The following is a 16,927-nucleotide window of genomic DNA, read 5'->3' on the forward strand; positions in this document are numbered from 1 at the left end:
AGGGATGGGGGGGCACAGATAACTCTGGCCACCTGCCTGGAGGAAATTCAAGCCTGGATGGGGGCCAATTATCTTATGCTCAATGGCTCCAAGACTGAGTGCATGGTTTTATGCAATCAGCCATGGTCGGGCGGTTTCCCTACCTGGCCGGACTCGTTTTCATCGGTCCCAGTGCCAGTCACCCAGGTCAGGGATTTGGGAATCATCTTGGACGAGAGATTGACGCTACGACCACAGGTAAACCAGGTGGTGAGTTCTTGTCACTTCCACTTGAAACTCCTGAGGTCGACTTTTCGCTTCATTGAAGAATCGCATAAGATCTCCATGGTCAATGCCATTATTGGAAGTCGATTAGATTATTGTAATGCTTTGTACCTGGGTTTACCTAATAACATCATGCACAAATTACAGCTTATTCAGAATGCCGCTGCGAGGCTACTCACGGGTGTTGGTCGTCGTGACCACATCACGCCATCGCTGAGAGCCCTGCATTGGCTACCCGTGAAGGAACGGGTTCTGTTTAAGACTGGATGCATGGTGCACAGGGCTACCCATGGCAAGGGGCCAGTGTACCTGCAGGAAAAATTCACCAAGTATGTGCCCAACCGTACCTTAAGGTCGGCTAATTTGGAAACTTTGGTGATTCCTAAATTTCGTAAGAAAAAATGCGGAGGGAGGACGAGTGCGGTCCAGGGAGCACAGTTTTGGAACTCCCTGCCTCTAAAATTAAGGCTTGAGAATGATCTTTTTAAGTTCAGGAAGCTTTTAAAAACTGAGCTTTTCAGTCTAGCCTATGGAATTACATAGGTTTTTATAGTTCTTTGATCTGCTACTATTTTAAATTTGATCTGTTCCGCTGCCTGTGTGTGTTTTTTTGGTTGTTGCTGTATTGTTGTTCTCGGCGCATCGAGGCCTACGGGTAACTGACTGCGTTTTGTACTTTTTTGTACTTTTAAGAATTTTAATAAATAAATAAATAAATAAGAGTGCTGCCCCCCCCTTTCCTGAACCATACCAGGCCACATGCCCTCAACATGGGGAGGATGTTTAAAAAAAAGAATGGGGCACTTAACTATGCATAGTAATATTGCATTAAGGTGAAAAAACTTCTGACCATACTGCCCCCCCCCCCCCGGCCCCCAGTTATACTTACCTGACCCCTCGAAAGTCCCGTGCTCGGCCCTGACATCCTCTTCGCCGCTCAACCTGGCCGTTGATTGGCTAGAGCGGATGGATTGAAAGCAGTGCAGCCATTGGCTCCCGCTGCTGTCAATTACATCCAATGACGTGGCACGCCAAGGGGCGGGGCCGAGTGATACAGTGAGCGGCTATGTTAAACAGTTTTCATGTCCATTGGCAGATATGATTTACTAATGTCATTATATCCAAACAAGGATAAGCTATGTGAAATAATGATCTAGAATTGATAAGGTGTAGTCTGGTTTGTGCAACACCACTGTGAAAGTCATTAAAATCTTTGGGATTATATTTATTGAAATAACAGGCTTGAGCTTTTGGCCTAATAAAGAGAGTTATGCTTCGAACTGTTGCCACAACTATTTACATACATGCTAAAGATTTTAATAAACCTCAAACTGGTACAGAATTATGTGTGTAATTTTTCTGTTTTGGTTTGGTCCTCATTGATGATCATGACCAGATGCCACTCACGGAATAATGTTTTGCAATAGATAGTTAGAAAGATAGATTATAGATGATCTATTACATACATATTGCTGACTGGAGTTAATTCACTCACAAAAGCACAGTTTATGGGCTTGCTAGTTGGAGGAACTGCTGCACTGCATCTGCTATTCAAATAGCATATCTGTTCCTATGAGTTTGCAGACCCTGGCTCCATGCAAACTGGCTAGATTTTCTGAGAGTTTTTACACTCAAAAATCAAAACCTTGACAGTTTATGTAGAGTTTGATAAGACTGTGAGGTATACCTGAGCTGCTATGTATACTCTTTGACCTTATATACACACCCAATACACAATTTGGTAATACCTGCCTTCACAAGTCATATGAAAACATAAACAGCAAAATAAATTTCCTTAATGCGGGTAATATGTTTTGAATATAAGGCTGGGTTGAGGTTCACACTTGCGAATTGACACATCTCTGGAGCGAATTGCTCAGGAGTCCTTTGTGTCTTCTGGTCTGTTTCAAGTCCGAATTTAGCCAAAAATTTGGACCAAAATTTAGACCTAAAACAGTGAACAGGGACGCACCAGGCAACTGCTGTGAGCCACTCCGTAATGCAGTGTGAACCCAGACCATTTTTTTTTCAAAATGATAATGAATAACAGACTGACAGGGCCACTGTTTTGATTGGTATGTAGACTGTACACATTCAGATGAATTGACCACTTTTTGTTCCTATCTCTGCTTTTCACACTAGCAGATTTATTTTCGATTGAACATAATCACTACAAACATATGTTTGTAGTGATTACTCTTCTTGAAAACAATTATCTGTGACAAATGATTTTCCAGCAAAATCATGTTGACCAATATGTCCCAATTTATCTGTTGTCATTGTTTATGTACCTAACATGAAGCAATGTCATGTGTATTCATTGACTATCCTTATGAGTATTCAAAGAATATTTGACAAATCTTCATTGATTGTTACCAAAATGGACCTACCTGTGACCAGCTTTAACCCTGCTCTCCCATTATTAAAATCTGACAGTGTCCTGAGCTGAGCATCTTCTTCCTGCCTCTAAGCCTGTTCTGAGCATTAGAAATTAGCTGTCAAGGTTGAAAGAAATTTTCTGACATAAAATAGGAGTTGATGACTTCACTGCAGAATTCTGTACTTCTGTACATTATGTACTGAATATATTCATGAAAACAGGAGCACATAGCTAATTTATGTGTCTCTTTTATGCCTCTTCTACCAAAAATGTTGTGTGGGGTTCTGCATTAGATGATATATATTGATGACACATGGGGGTGATTTACCAAAGGCAAATAGACTTCACTTTGCAAAAGAATTTTCACTTGGCTTAGATAATGTGATGAAATGTAATTTGCAAAAAATACCAAATCACATGCAAGGAAAATAAAACAGTAATTTTGCTTGACGTATTTGGTTGATGGAAGTCAGCAGAGCTTCACCTCTTTCACTAAGCTAAAGGAAAATTCCCTTACAAAGTGAAGATACCCTTGTAAATTTAACAATTTATGTGTCTTTAGTAAATTACATATTCTGTGTCAACCTTATCAGATAGCCAGATTGTTTAGAATGGTTGTGTTTTTTAATATACGTCTTGGTTCATAGAAACGTTCATTTTTCTGTTTGTTTTTTTAGGAAAAAGAAGATGATAAATCGGACACCTCAAATTCGCAACAACAGAAAAGCCCACAAGGCCTAAGTGATACAGGATATTCATCAGATGGCATATCTGGTTCACTTGGAGAAATACCAAGTCTAATTCCAAGTGATGAAAAAGATTTGAATAAGGAGCAAACAAAAAAGGAGACATTTTCACAGGAAATTAGCCCCTCGAGTCCATCAGACTTAGCCAAGTTAGAAAGCACAGTTTTATCAATTTTAGAAGCTCAAACAAGTGTTTTCACTGATGAGAAAAAGAAAAAAGGCATTGATTTATATGGAAAAAATATTGGACAGACCTATGACAGACCTAAAACTAGGATATTACCAATCACTCCAGAATCCTACAGCTCAGAAGATGAAGAACTTGAAGAAATTCAGGAAGAAGATGAGGCAACATTCAAAGACAGCAGTAAAAGAAATGTGGCTTCATGGAAGGTTCAGAAAGATGGCGTAAGTTCAGGAAAAGATCCTGCTACCCATAGACGACGTGATTCCCTAGATGACAGCAGTGAAAGTGAAATTTCACCTGTTCCACAAAGAAAAAGAAGAACTAGCAATGGATCATCAAGTAGTGATGATTTTAAACATGATGATAGTCAAGGATCTGGAGATGATGAAGACTTTATTCGTAAGCAAATAATTGAAATGAGTGCTGATGAGGATGCATCAGGATCTGAGGATGATGAGTTTATAAGAACACAACTGAAAGAAATAAGTGTTAATGAAATTCAGAAAAAAGAAAATAAAGCAAAAACAATAACTACAAAGTCGAAACGGTTAACAAAGAAAGTTAGTACAGGTTATGATGAGGATGGAGTACGCCGTCATTCATGGCATGATGATGATGATGAAGAAGATGAAGATGAGGAAACATATGATGAGAGTCCAGAGCCAAAATTTAGAGAAACTAAGAGTCAGGAAAGTGAAGAAATTTCAGTTAGTGGCGGTGGAGGCCTTCGTAGATTTAAAACTATTGAACTAAATAGCACAATTTCGAATACTTACTCTGAAGACTCTACTAAACAGTCTACTACACTGTATTATGATGAAGAGCCAGAACTGGAAATGGAAAGTTTAACAGATTCTCCAGAGGACAGGTCACGTGAAGAAAGATCTTCAAGTCTCCATGCTTCAAGTTTCACCCCAGGCACATCACCTACATCAGTGTCCTCACTGGATGAAGACAGTGATAGTAGTCCAAGTCATAAGAAAATGTCAGGAGAAAGCAAACAGCACAGAAAAGCTAGGCATCGATCCCATGGGCCTGTTCTTCCAACTATTGAAGACTCTTCAGAAGAGGATGAGCTAAGAGAAGAGGAAGAACTTTTAAAAGAGCAAGAAAAGCAAAGGGAAATAGAACAACAGCAAAGGAAAAGCTCTAGTAAAAAATCCAAAAAAGACAAAGATGAATTAAGGGCACAGCGTAGAAGAGAGAGACCAAAAACGCCACCAAGTAATCTTTCCCCTATTGAAGATGCATCTCCAACTGAAGAATTACGTCAAGCAGCTGAGATGGAAGAACTCCATAGGTCATCATGCTCCGAGTATTCCCCTAGTATTGAATCGGAGCCAGAGGGATTTGAAATAAGTCCAGAAAAAATAATAGAAGTTCAGAAAGTATACAAGTTGCCTACTTCGGTGTCATTATATTCTCCTACAGATGTAACAACTGTTTCTATATCAGATAGCAAAAATGGGCAGCAAGCTCTAAAAAGTGCTGAGGAAGCATATGAAGACATGTTGTATAAAGCTAAACGGTACCAGAATGAAAAGGAAACAGAGGAAGTCTTTGAGAAAGAACCTTTATATGGGGGCATGTTGATTGAAGATTATATCTATGAGTCGTTAGTCGAAGAAAATTATGATGAAAGCTTAGATTCCAATGTAGTATGTGCTCAGAATCAGGAATATAGAGTAAAAGAACGGAAAAATGGTTCTGTAGGTGACATTTGCAGAAATGTTGTTCAGACTGTTGCAAACCTACAAGATGAATGTTTTACAACAGAAACATTTCATACTATTGTGCCTCAAGAAGATATAGTTTCAAGTTCCTACATTGTTCCAGAAAGTCATGAGATTATTAATTTGGATAACACTGATGAAAGAGCATCCAGTGATACCATTTCAGGTTTATATGACTTTATTAGCTGCCAAAATGTACAGCTAACGCCAGGATCTAGTCCAACACAGCCTAGAAATGACTTTAATGGTAAAGTTGATGTAGTATCTTCTGTTACAATAGATATAGATAAAACAGAAACGTATTCTGTCTCAGAAGAATCTACCTCCCTTAATGCAATCTCTATTCCAGATGTTAAAATAACACAGCATTTTACAGCAGAACTTGAGGATGATATGATCATCGACTATGCTACAGAAAAAGCTTCTGAAAATGTTGCTTCAGAAAGTACTGAAATATTTGTGAATGACCAAATTGATTCCAGTGAAAGTGTGTCACCTAATGCCAGCCTTCAAACTAAGACAAAACCTGACTCAGAAATTGACTCCTCAGTTACTCAGACTGAAATACCATCTCAAGACATTGAAAAATCTATTTTAGATCATATTATTATTACAGTACCTGATATTTCTCAGCTCAAAGATGTCAAAACAGAGCAAATTTCTATGGATGATGTACAGAGTAGCTCTGAAATTGGAAAAAAAGATTTGGACAAATGTGAAGCAAAAAGCAAAACATATGCAAAGGACAGTGCAGTTACTCACACCACCTTGGTGAAAAAAGATATTCAAATAACTACTGATTATACAGTGTCAACCAAGCACACAGTAACTTCAACAGCAGTTACAGATACAGTAACCACAGCACCAAAACTACCATCAGTAATATCAACAGTTCCCTCTGTCACATCAAAAGTAATGTCTTTATTTAGGAGCACCCCTACAGATGCTCCTACTCCTTCTCAGCCTCCTCCTCCTCCACCACCACCATTACCTCCAGCAACTCAACCTAAGCCAGCAGTGTATTCAAAAAAGAGGCCTGCACCTAAAATTCCATCTACAGCAAAAACATCTACAAGTGTGTCTAGCACAGAGTTAGCAAACACTTCCACCTATCTGGCCAAATCTCATGCTGCACCCCCGCCAGTTCCTCCAAAGCCATCTTCAATTCCAGCTGGGTTAGTCTTCAGTCATAGGCCAGTGGAAGCATCTAAGCCTCAAAAAGTAACAAAACCTGTGCATTCTGAACCCCATGTTCCTATGCAAAAGAAAGCACAAGCACAACAAAAAACACCAGCACTTTCTTCTGCCACGCCTTTTACTTTAAACTTGGTAGCAACCACAGATTATGTGTTGCCATCACCTACATCTCCTCTTTCTCCTCATTCTAATAAATCCTCACCAAGATTAACAAAACCCTCACTGGAAACGTATGTTGTTATAACATTGCCATCTGAACCCGGTACCCCAACTGACAGTTATATCACTCAAACAACAACATGCTGGCCTTTGCAAGCATCGGTAAATGAAAAAATTCCACAATCTACAGTAACTGTGTTCTCTACTATACCTTTTACTAGACGTGAGACGGTACCAGTGTCTCAACAATCAGATATAACAAAAAGAAAAGAAATTAGCAAATCTGCTGCCTCTTTACCTCAAAGCACACTGTCTGAATTCCCTAGCATTCCAGGAACTATTTATACTGAAAAGACAATGATAGAGGAGAGTCAAATAATCCAAAGTAAAAAAATTAATGAATCTAGTGATGTAATGGATTTACGCACCTTGACCAAGGTAGATTACAAAAGCACAGAGGTTGAGACTGATAGCTGCATGGATCTCTCTTCTGCAACACTAGATGGAAAGCGCCAATCTGCAGCCCATGGGTCTTTCAGTCGGCCAATGAGTGCTGTCTTGCCTGCTCTTGTAAACCTTAGCACTGCATCACCTGTTGTTTCTTCTGTTATACTGGTTACCGAATCTGTTACTGTGATGACATCTGCAACAACTGTAAGTTACACATCAAGTTTAGATAGCCTTGTTGATCTAGGGAATTCAATGAAAGAACCTTTGCAACTCACAACTGCAAGACAATTTGAAGAAGAATATGTAGGATTTCCTGTGGAAACAGAAGTGCCAATTAACTTATCCATGGGGGTTCCAGCACATTCAGTGACAAAACCATTCTCAGTTTCCTCAGGTAGTGTAACAGATGGCTGTATTGATATATCCACATCTCAAGAATCAGTGGATAGTGGTGTAGTTGATCTTAGCACAACAAAATCCCTTAAAACAATGGTAACTGTGGATGATACAACTTCAGCAGTTGTAACTGAAATAGTTGAAGATGATGATAAACCTGTGGACTTAACTGCAGGCAGAAGAGCAGTATGTTGTGATGTTGTGTATAACTTACCTTTTGGAAGAAGTTGCATATCTCAACAACCATCCACAACTTTACCTGAAGACCGTTTTGGGTACAGAGATGACCATTATCAATATAATCGTTCTGGGGTTTCAGGATTTAGGGGCATTGGGGGCATGAAACCCTCTATGTCTGACACAAATTTAGCTGAAGCTGGACTCTTTTTGTACAAAAGCAAAAATACTTTTGATTATACTGTTGGAATAGCTGATGTTGCTGTAGACCTTACATCTGGGAAAGTGACTTCAGGTCAGTATGATGTGCCAGCAAATCTTTCCTTAAAATGTGATTATGGTGTTCCCCATCTCATGTCCGGATAGCAATTTTATTTTATTTTTTTGTCTTTTTTTGCAACATTGTGGCAAAGTATTTTTGAGTACTGGTGTATTTTATTTTCCATTTTATGTATATGTTTTGCTCACAGGCTCATGCATGTGCCTGCATGTTCCAAATATGATTTTGCTTCTTGTCCAAGTAAATCATTATCCTTGGAGATTTGCATGCAATTCTATCCATTTATTTCATCAAGACTGGATGGCTTTCCGAACCACTAGACATGAATGTTTATAGCAATTGGACTGTAACTATACCCTGTAATTTCAGGTGAGGCTTTGGAATACCAAACCAAGACTTCAGGGACATATCCAGAGACAAGACAAGTTATTTCTGGCCTTGGAATAAGTGCACCCCAGTATTCACAGGCACGAATGTCTCCTTCTATAGTTTCACCATATGGTATGGGAAGTGTCTTAAGGTCTTCTAATGGAGTTGTCTATTCATCAGTTGCCAGTCCAGTGCCCTCAACATTTGCCATTACCACACAACCTGGTTCTATTTTCAGTACAACAGCGAATGACTTATCCAGCTTAATTACCAGTGATGCAATAACTTCAAGCTTGAACCAGAGTCAGCCACTGCCCAGGACGTACAGTATTTTTACTTCAGGAACTGGAGATATGACTGATGTAATGTCAGTGGTTGAAACTAGTTTACAAACATATCCTGATGAGGTTGCAGGAAGCACACAAGCTGATCTTGTCTCACTTTTTACATCTGAATCTGAAACCTACTCTGAATTGACTGAAGATGAGTCATCCTTTATATTATCATCTGAGGATGGCAAACAACAGAACCTTCACTTGCAGCGTGAGCTCTTAGAGCTGGAGAAACTAAAACAGCAAAGACTAGCTGAGGAATTGGAATGGGAACGTCAGGAAATACAAAGGTTCAGAGAACAAGAAACTTTAATGGTGCATCAAAAACTTGAGGAACTACAGTCCATGAAGCAACACCTATTATATCAACAGGAGGAGGAAAGGCAGGCTCAATTTATGATGAGACAAGAGACACTAGCTCAGCAACAGCTACATCTTGAGCAGATTCAGCAACTTCAGCAGCAACTTCACCAGCAGTTAGAGGAGCAAAAATTGCGCCAGTTGTACCAATTCAACTATGATCCTGATAATGGTCTTCCTCAAACAACTTCTGAGCAAGTGATTTTAGAAGGCCAGTATACAGCATCAGAGGATGGACAGTTCTGGAATGTTGATCATATAGCAACTACATCAACAGCAGTTGCAGGCATTGAGGTTGCTCCAAGTGAAGCATGGTATACTGTACAATCAGATGGTGTTACACAGTATATTCAAAGGCCAAGTATATTTAGCTCTGTTTCAGAAATGTCTTTAAAAGATGTGGAGATTAATGAGGAAAGGCAGCTAAAGAAGAGAAGTTCAATGCCAAGACTAAGTGGTATGTATGATGAATTAGATGGTGCTATACAGGAAGAACCCCGATCTTACAAACTGATTGTAGATAGTGGAGTACAAACTGATGATGAGGATGCAGCTGAAAACAGATATGCGGGAAGAAGAAGAAGGTCCAAAAAGGGAGTTGATACAAGTGTGCAAACTGATGATGAGGATCAAGATGATTGGGATATACCTGCAAGGCAGAGAAGAAAATCGCGAACTGGAAAATATTCTGATGGAACTCCTGATGGTGATAAATCTAGATCATTTTCCAAAGTATCTAGCATTGCTATACAAACGGTTTCTGAGACTTCAGTACAAACAGAGCCACTGGGAACAATAAGAACACCTTCTATAAGAGCAAAGGTTGATTCAAAAGTTGAAATAGTTAAACATATTTCTGCTCCAGAAAAGAGTTACAAAGGAGAAAGTCTGGGTTGCCAAACTGAAACAGATTCAGATGGACAAAGTACCCAGTATATGGCTGATGTATCACAAAGAGATAAAAGACGTCCAACTCCATTAGAAATAGGCTACTCCTCACATCTTAGAGCCGATTCTTCTCTGCAGGTCACACCGTCCCCTCCAAAATCTCCAAAAGTTCTTTATTCACCAATTTCTCCTGTTTCACCTAGCAAGGCTCTAGACTCTGCCTTTGTTCCATATTCTAAGACAATATCTGATGACATCGGCAGTCATACTGATAATGTACAGATTCCACCGCCAAGTCCAAAAAGTGCAAAGGTTATGCAACGCTCCTTATCAGACCCTAAGCCTCTAAGCCCAACTGCAGAAGACATTTCTAGAACACAGTTCCAGTATTCAGATGGATATACAGTAAGAGTTTATTTATTTTACTAAATATGTATTATATGAAACATATATATTTTTTCCATGCCAATAGCTGTAGTTGATATTAAATTAGTCAATTTACAGCTGGTACAGTTAAAATCATTTACTGCAATATCTGTTAAAGTTCAAATATATTTTTTTAGAGTATAAAAAAATTACAAATAAAATACACAAAATGTGTCAATGCATTTCATTGTTTACTATGCTGATTATTATTTTCAGCCATGTTAATTTTAACATCTGTATATCTTAGTGAGTTGAAATATTTAAAGCTCTTGTTATGTTCCAATACATTTTTATAATACATGTAATTATGTATGTTTAGTATACATGTTTTTTGTTCTCATTTTTAGCATTCCCTACTCGTAATTAGTGAGCTCTAGTTTTCGATATACAAGGCTCTCAATCTCTGTTACCTCTGTAATATTGGTAACATTTCCTATGGGATGTAGTGGTAACCTCTTTACCGCATAATAATTTAATCTGTAGCTCCCCTATTGAAGTTGAATGACAATAATAATTCCTGTACAATATCTAATGATTTTTTTGTGGAGGAAATTTATTGCCAGTGTTATGTGACTTAAAGTGTTTGTAAACCCTTTTTTTATATAAAAATAACAAACATGCCTATATTTACCTGCTCTGTGCTATGGTTTGGCACAGAGGAGCCCCGATCCTCTTTTTCTGCGGTCCCCTGCTGGTGCTCCAAGCCCCTTCGCTTCATCAGGTTCCCCCATGAAAAGCCACTTTCCATGAGGGCACAAGTGCAGGCTCGCTCCCGAGTCCCGCTGGTGCGTCCATTGACACAGACACTGGAACACATCCCCATCACAGCTTTTGATTGACAGCAGCAGAAGCCAATGGGAGCTTTATGCACTCTCTGTTGTAATTGAGCCACCATACCACCTTGAACCTCTGAAGTAATCCTTACTCCTGGTCTGCAGCTGTAAAATAAAAAAATACAGCTAAACAGGATCACTTGACACTTTTAAAAAATATATATATTTAGAATGTATTTAGAATTTTTTTGGTATACTCCTCACACCAACAAAAAACTGAAAAGACCTCAGAAGTAGTGGGATTTTTAAGGCAACAAGTATTCAACTCAAAAATTTCATAAAAAAATACAAAATGTATTACACAATTTATAAATAGAAACAATCTCAATTATAAAACATGAAGATGTACAAAGGAAAATTTTATATCAAAATGATACTGTCCGTCAAACAATGCTCGTCACCACAGGGCTGGTGGCAAGTAAGACGGATGATCCGATGCATTTCGAATGTGTAACATTCTTTTTCAGGGTGATTTAACAGTATCAAAATCTAAAATGAGAAAAACAAATACATACATCTCAAATATTCCAGAAAAATAGCTGTCACCATCCCACATCCCCAGATGTAGATATAATGACTCACTCTTCCTTTAGACAAATATATGTATATACCCAGTGTCTCAGGCCATGCCCTTCACTATATTCCAGATGGAAAATATTCACTTTTCGTACCAGACGCTCAAGAAGCTCTCAGTCCCCACAACCCATAGGGGGCGGAATAAGAACAATTCAAGCAGAATGGTGTTTAAAATTTCTTTCTCATATCACCACAATGGAGGGACAAAAACCAAAACCAAAAATAAGAGGGTTACTAAATATATAGGAAAAAAACACCAATGGAGAAGGAAACAAAAACTTTCCTCTATGTATCCAAAGAAGGTTTACCAGATATTTATAGAAGGAATCACAAAAACGGGAGTCTTTAGGATGAAACAAACGGGATCTGTGTATCCAAAAGACAGGGAGCCAGGTCCAGGAAAGAAACCCACAAAACAGCAAATGCTGGTATGGCTGAAGGAGATACCTATTATGACACCTCCTTGTCTTCCCACCTGAGAGGGAATAACACCACAATGCCCCCCTTGGCGTCCTTATATACTTACCTGGTCCTCGTTCCAGGTGATGGTGGAGAGACCTCCCCACCCCCCTCCCCCTCAAAAAAAACACCCCACACACCAAACCAACCCTCCCACCATGGTACACAGCATCGCGGGGCCATTGGTGAGCCACGTTCACTCGAATGGGGTGTTCACTGGCCCATCGCGTCATCCAGACGCGACATGCATAGAAAGCCATCATTGGACAGGTTTCACATCACCGCGTGACCATTGGAGGGCCGCGTCATTGCGATGCGGCGTCCAGTATAGGCCGTGTCATACAGACACGACGTGCCTGGAGGGCCCTCATTAGATGGCTTACGCGACGGAACCGGAAGCTCCGCCACGGTCATCTTACTCCAGGGCATCCGCCGCGCCACAGGTCCGGCCGCCCCCCACCTAGGAGAGGTCACCAGGCCATGAAGCGGCGGATAAATAGGAGCGGGGGAGAGCATCTGTTGACGGCACAAAACCCCCCAATAAAGGGAGAGAAATGATGTACCCCCAAACCGGAAACTCCTCCGTGGCCATTTTGCTTCCGGGCCTGGCCACGTCCACAAACTGGCATTGTTACCAGAGGGACACAGCCAAACCCAAAGGCAAAACCAGACACAATCCCCAAGAGATGACACCCAAGGGGGAAGGAGGAAGGTGGGGGGGAAGAAAAGGCCCCACCACCAAAACCCAGAGGAACATAACAGAGGGGAAAAAAAATCCCTTGTAAAAAACAAGATTGTACCATAGTAGATGGACATACAGGGTGACAATGTGGTAAGGAGTCAAAAAAACACAGCGGCCAGGGGGTAGCCCTAAAGGATGTAACATACATCCCAAGTGGGCATAGGGAGAGACACAGAAGCCTGTGTCCCCCCCGGCAGCGGATGGGGAAGGGACTCAAGAGACAAAAAAGAAGCCAGGTCCAAAAGTGAAGAAAGGCACAAAACTGAGACATATGTTGCAAACAAAAATGATTACTTAATAATATATACTCCCCACACCATATTCCCCAGATGTACTGCAGTCTTTATAGTCACCCCAACTGCCCATGGAGTTTAATTGTCTCTTATAGTGAAGAAAATAATTCTGTACAGAGCTGATTAATACTGAAAAGTCAGCTTAAATTATTCCGCTTAAATTTGTTTCCTAATTATTGTTCAGTAAGTACAAACTATCCAATTGAAAATGACAGCTTAACATTTCAAAAATCAGCTTAACTCATATCTGTAGCCTAGGGAATTTAAATAAGAGCGTCCAGAGGTTGAAACTACCAATGGAAACAAAAACGTAACCTCCCCTTCTAATTTACCACTCGCATAGCCCACTGCACACATTCATACAAAAAAAAAAGATATTTTTCATCCTTTTATTTGCTTCTTAACCCTCATGTATGCTCATAAGGCTTACTTAAGAAGATGAAAATATAACAGGGTGTCCTGCTTGGATTTTGTCCCAGGAACATAATGCCTCCACCCCCACCAGTGCCCAGTTGTTATTTTGTCCATGTTGATAAGGGCTCAAACACACAAGAATTAATTTATTAGTCATAAGTTAGTGCAACCTGCTAAGTTGTCTTTAAAGCCAGGGGCCATAACAGAATTAGACCTGTAGGCCATATTCACTTAAAAAAAACAATTGTGCTCTGCCCAACAGCCTATGGCCACACCCTGAACACATCAAATCTTTTCTGATCTCAGAGGCTAAGCAGGGTTGGACCTGGTTAATACTTGGATAGGAGACCACCAGGGAATACCAGGTGCTATAGGCTTAGGATGTGGAACTCACTTCCACAATCAGTGGTGTCAGCAGGAAGTATTGATAGTTTTAAAAGACTCTTGGATGTGCATCTTAGTGAACACAATATACAGGGATATGGGAAATGATTATCTACACAAACACACCCACACAGGTTGAACTGGATGGACTGTTATCTTTATTCAACCTTACCAACTATATAACTGCACATCTCCACCACTGCCCTGTTCTGTCAGCAGGAGAAGAGGGAAACGCCCTGTACTCCTGGGCTTGGGAAGCATGTGACTCACTCCCCTTTCCCCCAAGTGACTGTGATGGTGCATGGTGTTTAGCAGTTGAATCACCCAACATTGTCACATTGGGGTGGAGAGAGTCTTCAGCCCTGTGAAAGCCCCTAAATCACAGCTAGGAGCTTATGAAAGACGTCCCCCTTCTTCATTATGATGGCCATTGAGAGCAGTGGAAGCTGAGGATGGTGGAAGTTCAAAGAACCTTCATTACCCTACAGAAGAAAAGCATGGGTTTATTGTTTTGTCCTTCTCAATTTAAAATAGATTTTGATAGCAGTGCCCTGGGTTGTGAACTGTTTTATGACTATTTTTGGCCGTTAATATTATCTTTCATCTTTACAAATTATGTACCTGTAGGTTTGGGTGAATAAAATATATATTCCAAACCTACAGTATGTAGTATTTCCATTTTATATATGAACTTTGTGAAATTATGACTTACCTGTCTTCGATAATTTGACTCACTAACGAACTATAGGATGCAGATGTCTGTCTGTCCTGTGATTTATTAAAGGAGAAAAGATCAATCATATACCGAGCCTACAGCAAACATGTGTACACCTGTCTTGACACCCTGATATGTTCTTGCTTATTAAAGGATAGTGAATTACCAAGAAATGAAAGGGGTTAAAAAGGTTAGATTTTTTTAAATAAAAATAACAAACATGTTATACTTACCTGCTCTGTGCAAGGGATTTGAATGACAGCAGCGGGGGCCAATGGCTCCTGCTGCTATCAATCTGTCCAATAAGGACAGAGACAGCGGCTGGAGCCGCTGAGCGCATGCACATCGCTGGAACGGATGAGCTCAGGAAAAACAAAGGGGAGCTCTGGGGACAGCTGCAGCAAAGAAGGTTGTTCACCTTAATGCATAGAATGCATTAAGGTGAAAAAACACCATAAGACTTTACAAATCCCTTAAAGAAAGGCAGCAAATTGTGGAGCTGCGGTGGCTCAACGCGATTGGCACTGCGCTGACAAGCCATTCACCTCTGCAGCTAGGGGTTCAGATCCCGGTCTCGGCTACATGTGAATTGAGTTTGGTGGTCACAGCCCGGCTCCCGGTGGGTGTGCTATGCGAGGTAAGCCTGCGCTTAGTACACCCACCCCCTCCCACAAAAACCACCACACTTACACGCACTCGAAATTGGGTTAACATGCACGCACTTTGACCACGCGGTCTCTAAAAGAGAGGCGAAGGACTAACGGGGCTGGTTGAGCGGGCAAATCCTCTCATTCCCTTATAGGGAGTCCCTCTGCCCCGTTGGGCTTCAAAGCGGAGCAGGTAGGGCGGGCTGTGTGGGAGGACCTCCTCACACACCCGCCATTGCCACCCGGGGCATGGAGAAGGGTGGCAGATTGCCTCTGGGGGAGGCCTGCCTACTCCCAACTCCTGCAGTCCGGCTCCTCTCTCGAGTACACGCACAAAATACACTTTAAAAAAAAAAAGAAAAGAAAGGCAGCATTAAAAAAAAAGCCAACAATGCCAGCTCTCAAATGTCTATACAGATTAAAAATGTACATACAGTACACTACTCTTAGGATCAAGGACAGTTTGCATTAGGGCCCTTTCACACCAGCGGACGAACGGTCTGCTTTTCATAAGTCCGTTTACGGACTTACAATGGTTCCCTATGGGATCACGGGTGTTAGCGGATGGAGCATCCGCTAACGTCCGTAATCACCCGCCTCCGTCAGGATCCGGTTTTTCAGATGGAAGAAAACCCTGCTTTTCTTCCGTCTGACGGATCGGATCGGATGAATATGGACAGGCGGTCCGTATTCATCTGATTCCCCATAGGGGAGAGCGGAGGAGAGACAGGGCGGTCTCTGCACAGTGTGTCGGCTGACCACCCTGTCAGCCGACAGCTCAGCGGGGATTAACGGAGGAATCCCCGCTGAGCCAAACGGACTAACGGAGCGGATCAATACGGATCCGCTCCGTGTGAAAGAGCCCTAATATGATTTGTGGAATTTTAACATTATTCTATTGTTAAGACAATTTGGCGCTGATGTACTAAAACTGGAGCGTGCAAAATCTGGTCCAGCTCTGCATAGAAACAAATCAGCTTCCAGGTTTGTTTTGTCAAAGCTTAATTGAATAAACTAAAACATTAAAGCTGATTGACTAACATGCACAGCTCCACCAGATTTTACACGCTCCAGTTTTAGTAAATCAACCCAATTGTGTTCTTATAATAAATTTGTACTGCTCTGGAAACAAAATAAGCATATTCTTTGAAAACAAAATAATGAATAGAATACAGTACCATAATGCAAGCTAATGTAAAGCATTACGTGCCCTATTGCACCCCAGTGGGCCATAGAAGTGTGAACTTACATGCTTCTTGAAGCCCTTGATAAGGTCTACCCTGCTGTAGATCCTAGCTTGGTATTTTGAGTATTTTCCCCACCTTGAGTGTTTCCTCCCTCAATAATGCATTCTTCATTATGCAAAATAGAATAAAAATCCAACAATGAGACAAAGATAGAAAAACAAACCAAAGAATTGGAAAAAAATACTGCGCTGAACTAAATCAAGTGATTGAGAAAATTGCTGCCAGTACCAAAAAATTGTGGATACAAAATTAGAAAAGTGTTTAAATATGAGG

General features: G+C 40.7%; 1 protein-coding gene across 1 annotated transcript in view; it reads left to right on the forward strand.

The window, feature by feature from the left end:
* Window positions 1-16,927, forward strand: part of PCLO (piccolo presynaptic cytomatrix protein) — a 398,487-nt gene that overhangs the window by 256,651 nt on the left and 124,909 nt on the right. The window contains exons 6-7 of the mRNA XM_040343440.1: window positions 3,322-7,984; window positions 8,339-10,323. Of these exons, the coding sequence (XP_040199374.1) occupies window positions 3,322-7,984; window positions 8,339-10,323 (6,648 nt within the window). The remainder of the gene's footprint in view (window positions 1-3,321; window positions 7,985-8,338; window positions 10,324-16,927) is intronic.

The sequence above is a fragment of the Rana temporaria genome, chromosome 3 (genome assembly GCF_905171775.1).
Source record: "Rana temporaria chromosome 3, aRanTem1.1, whole genome shotgun sequence".
Taxonomy (NCBI): Eukaryota; Metazoa; Chordata; class Amphibia; order Anura; family Ranidae; genus Rana; species Rana temporaria.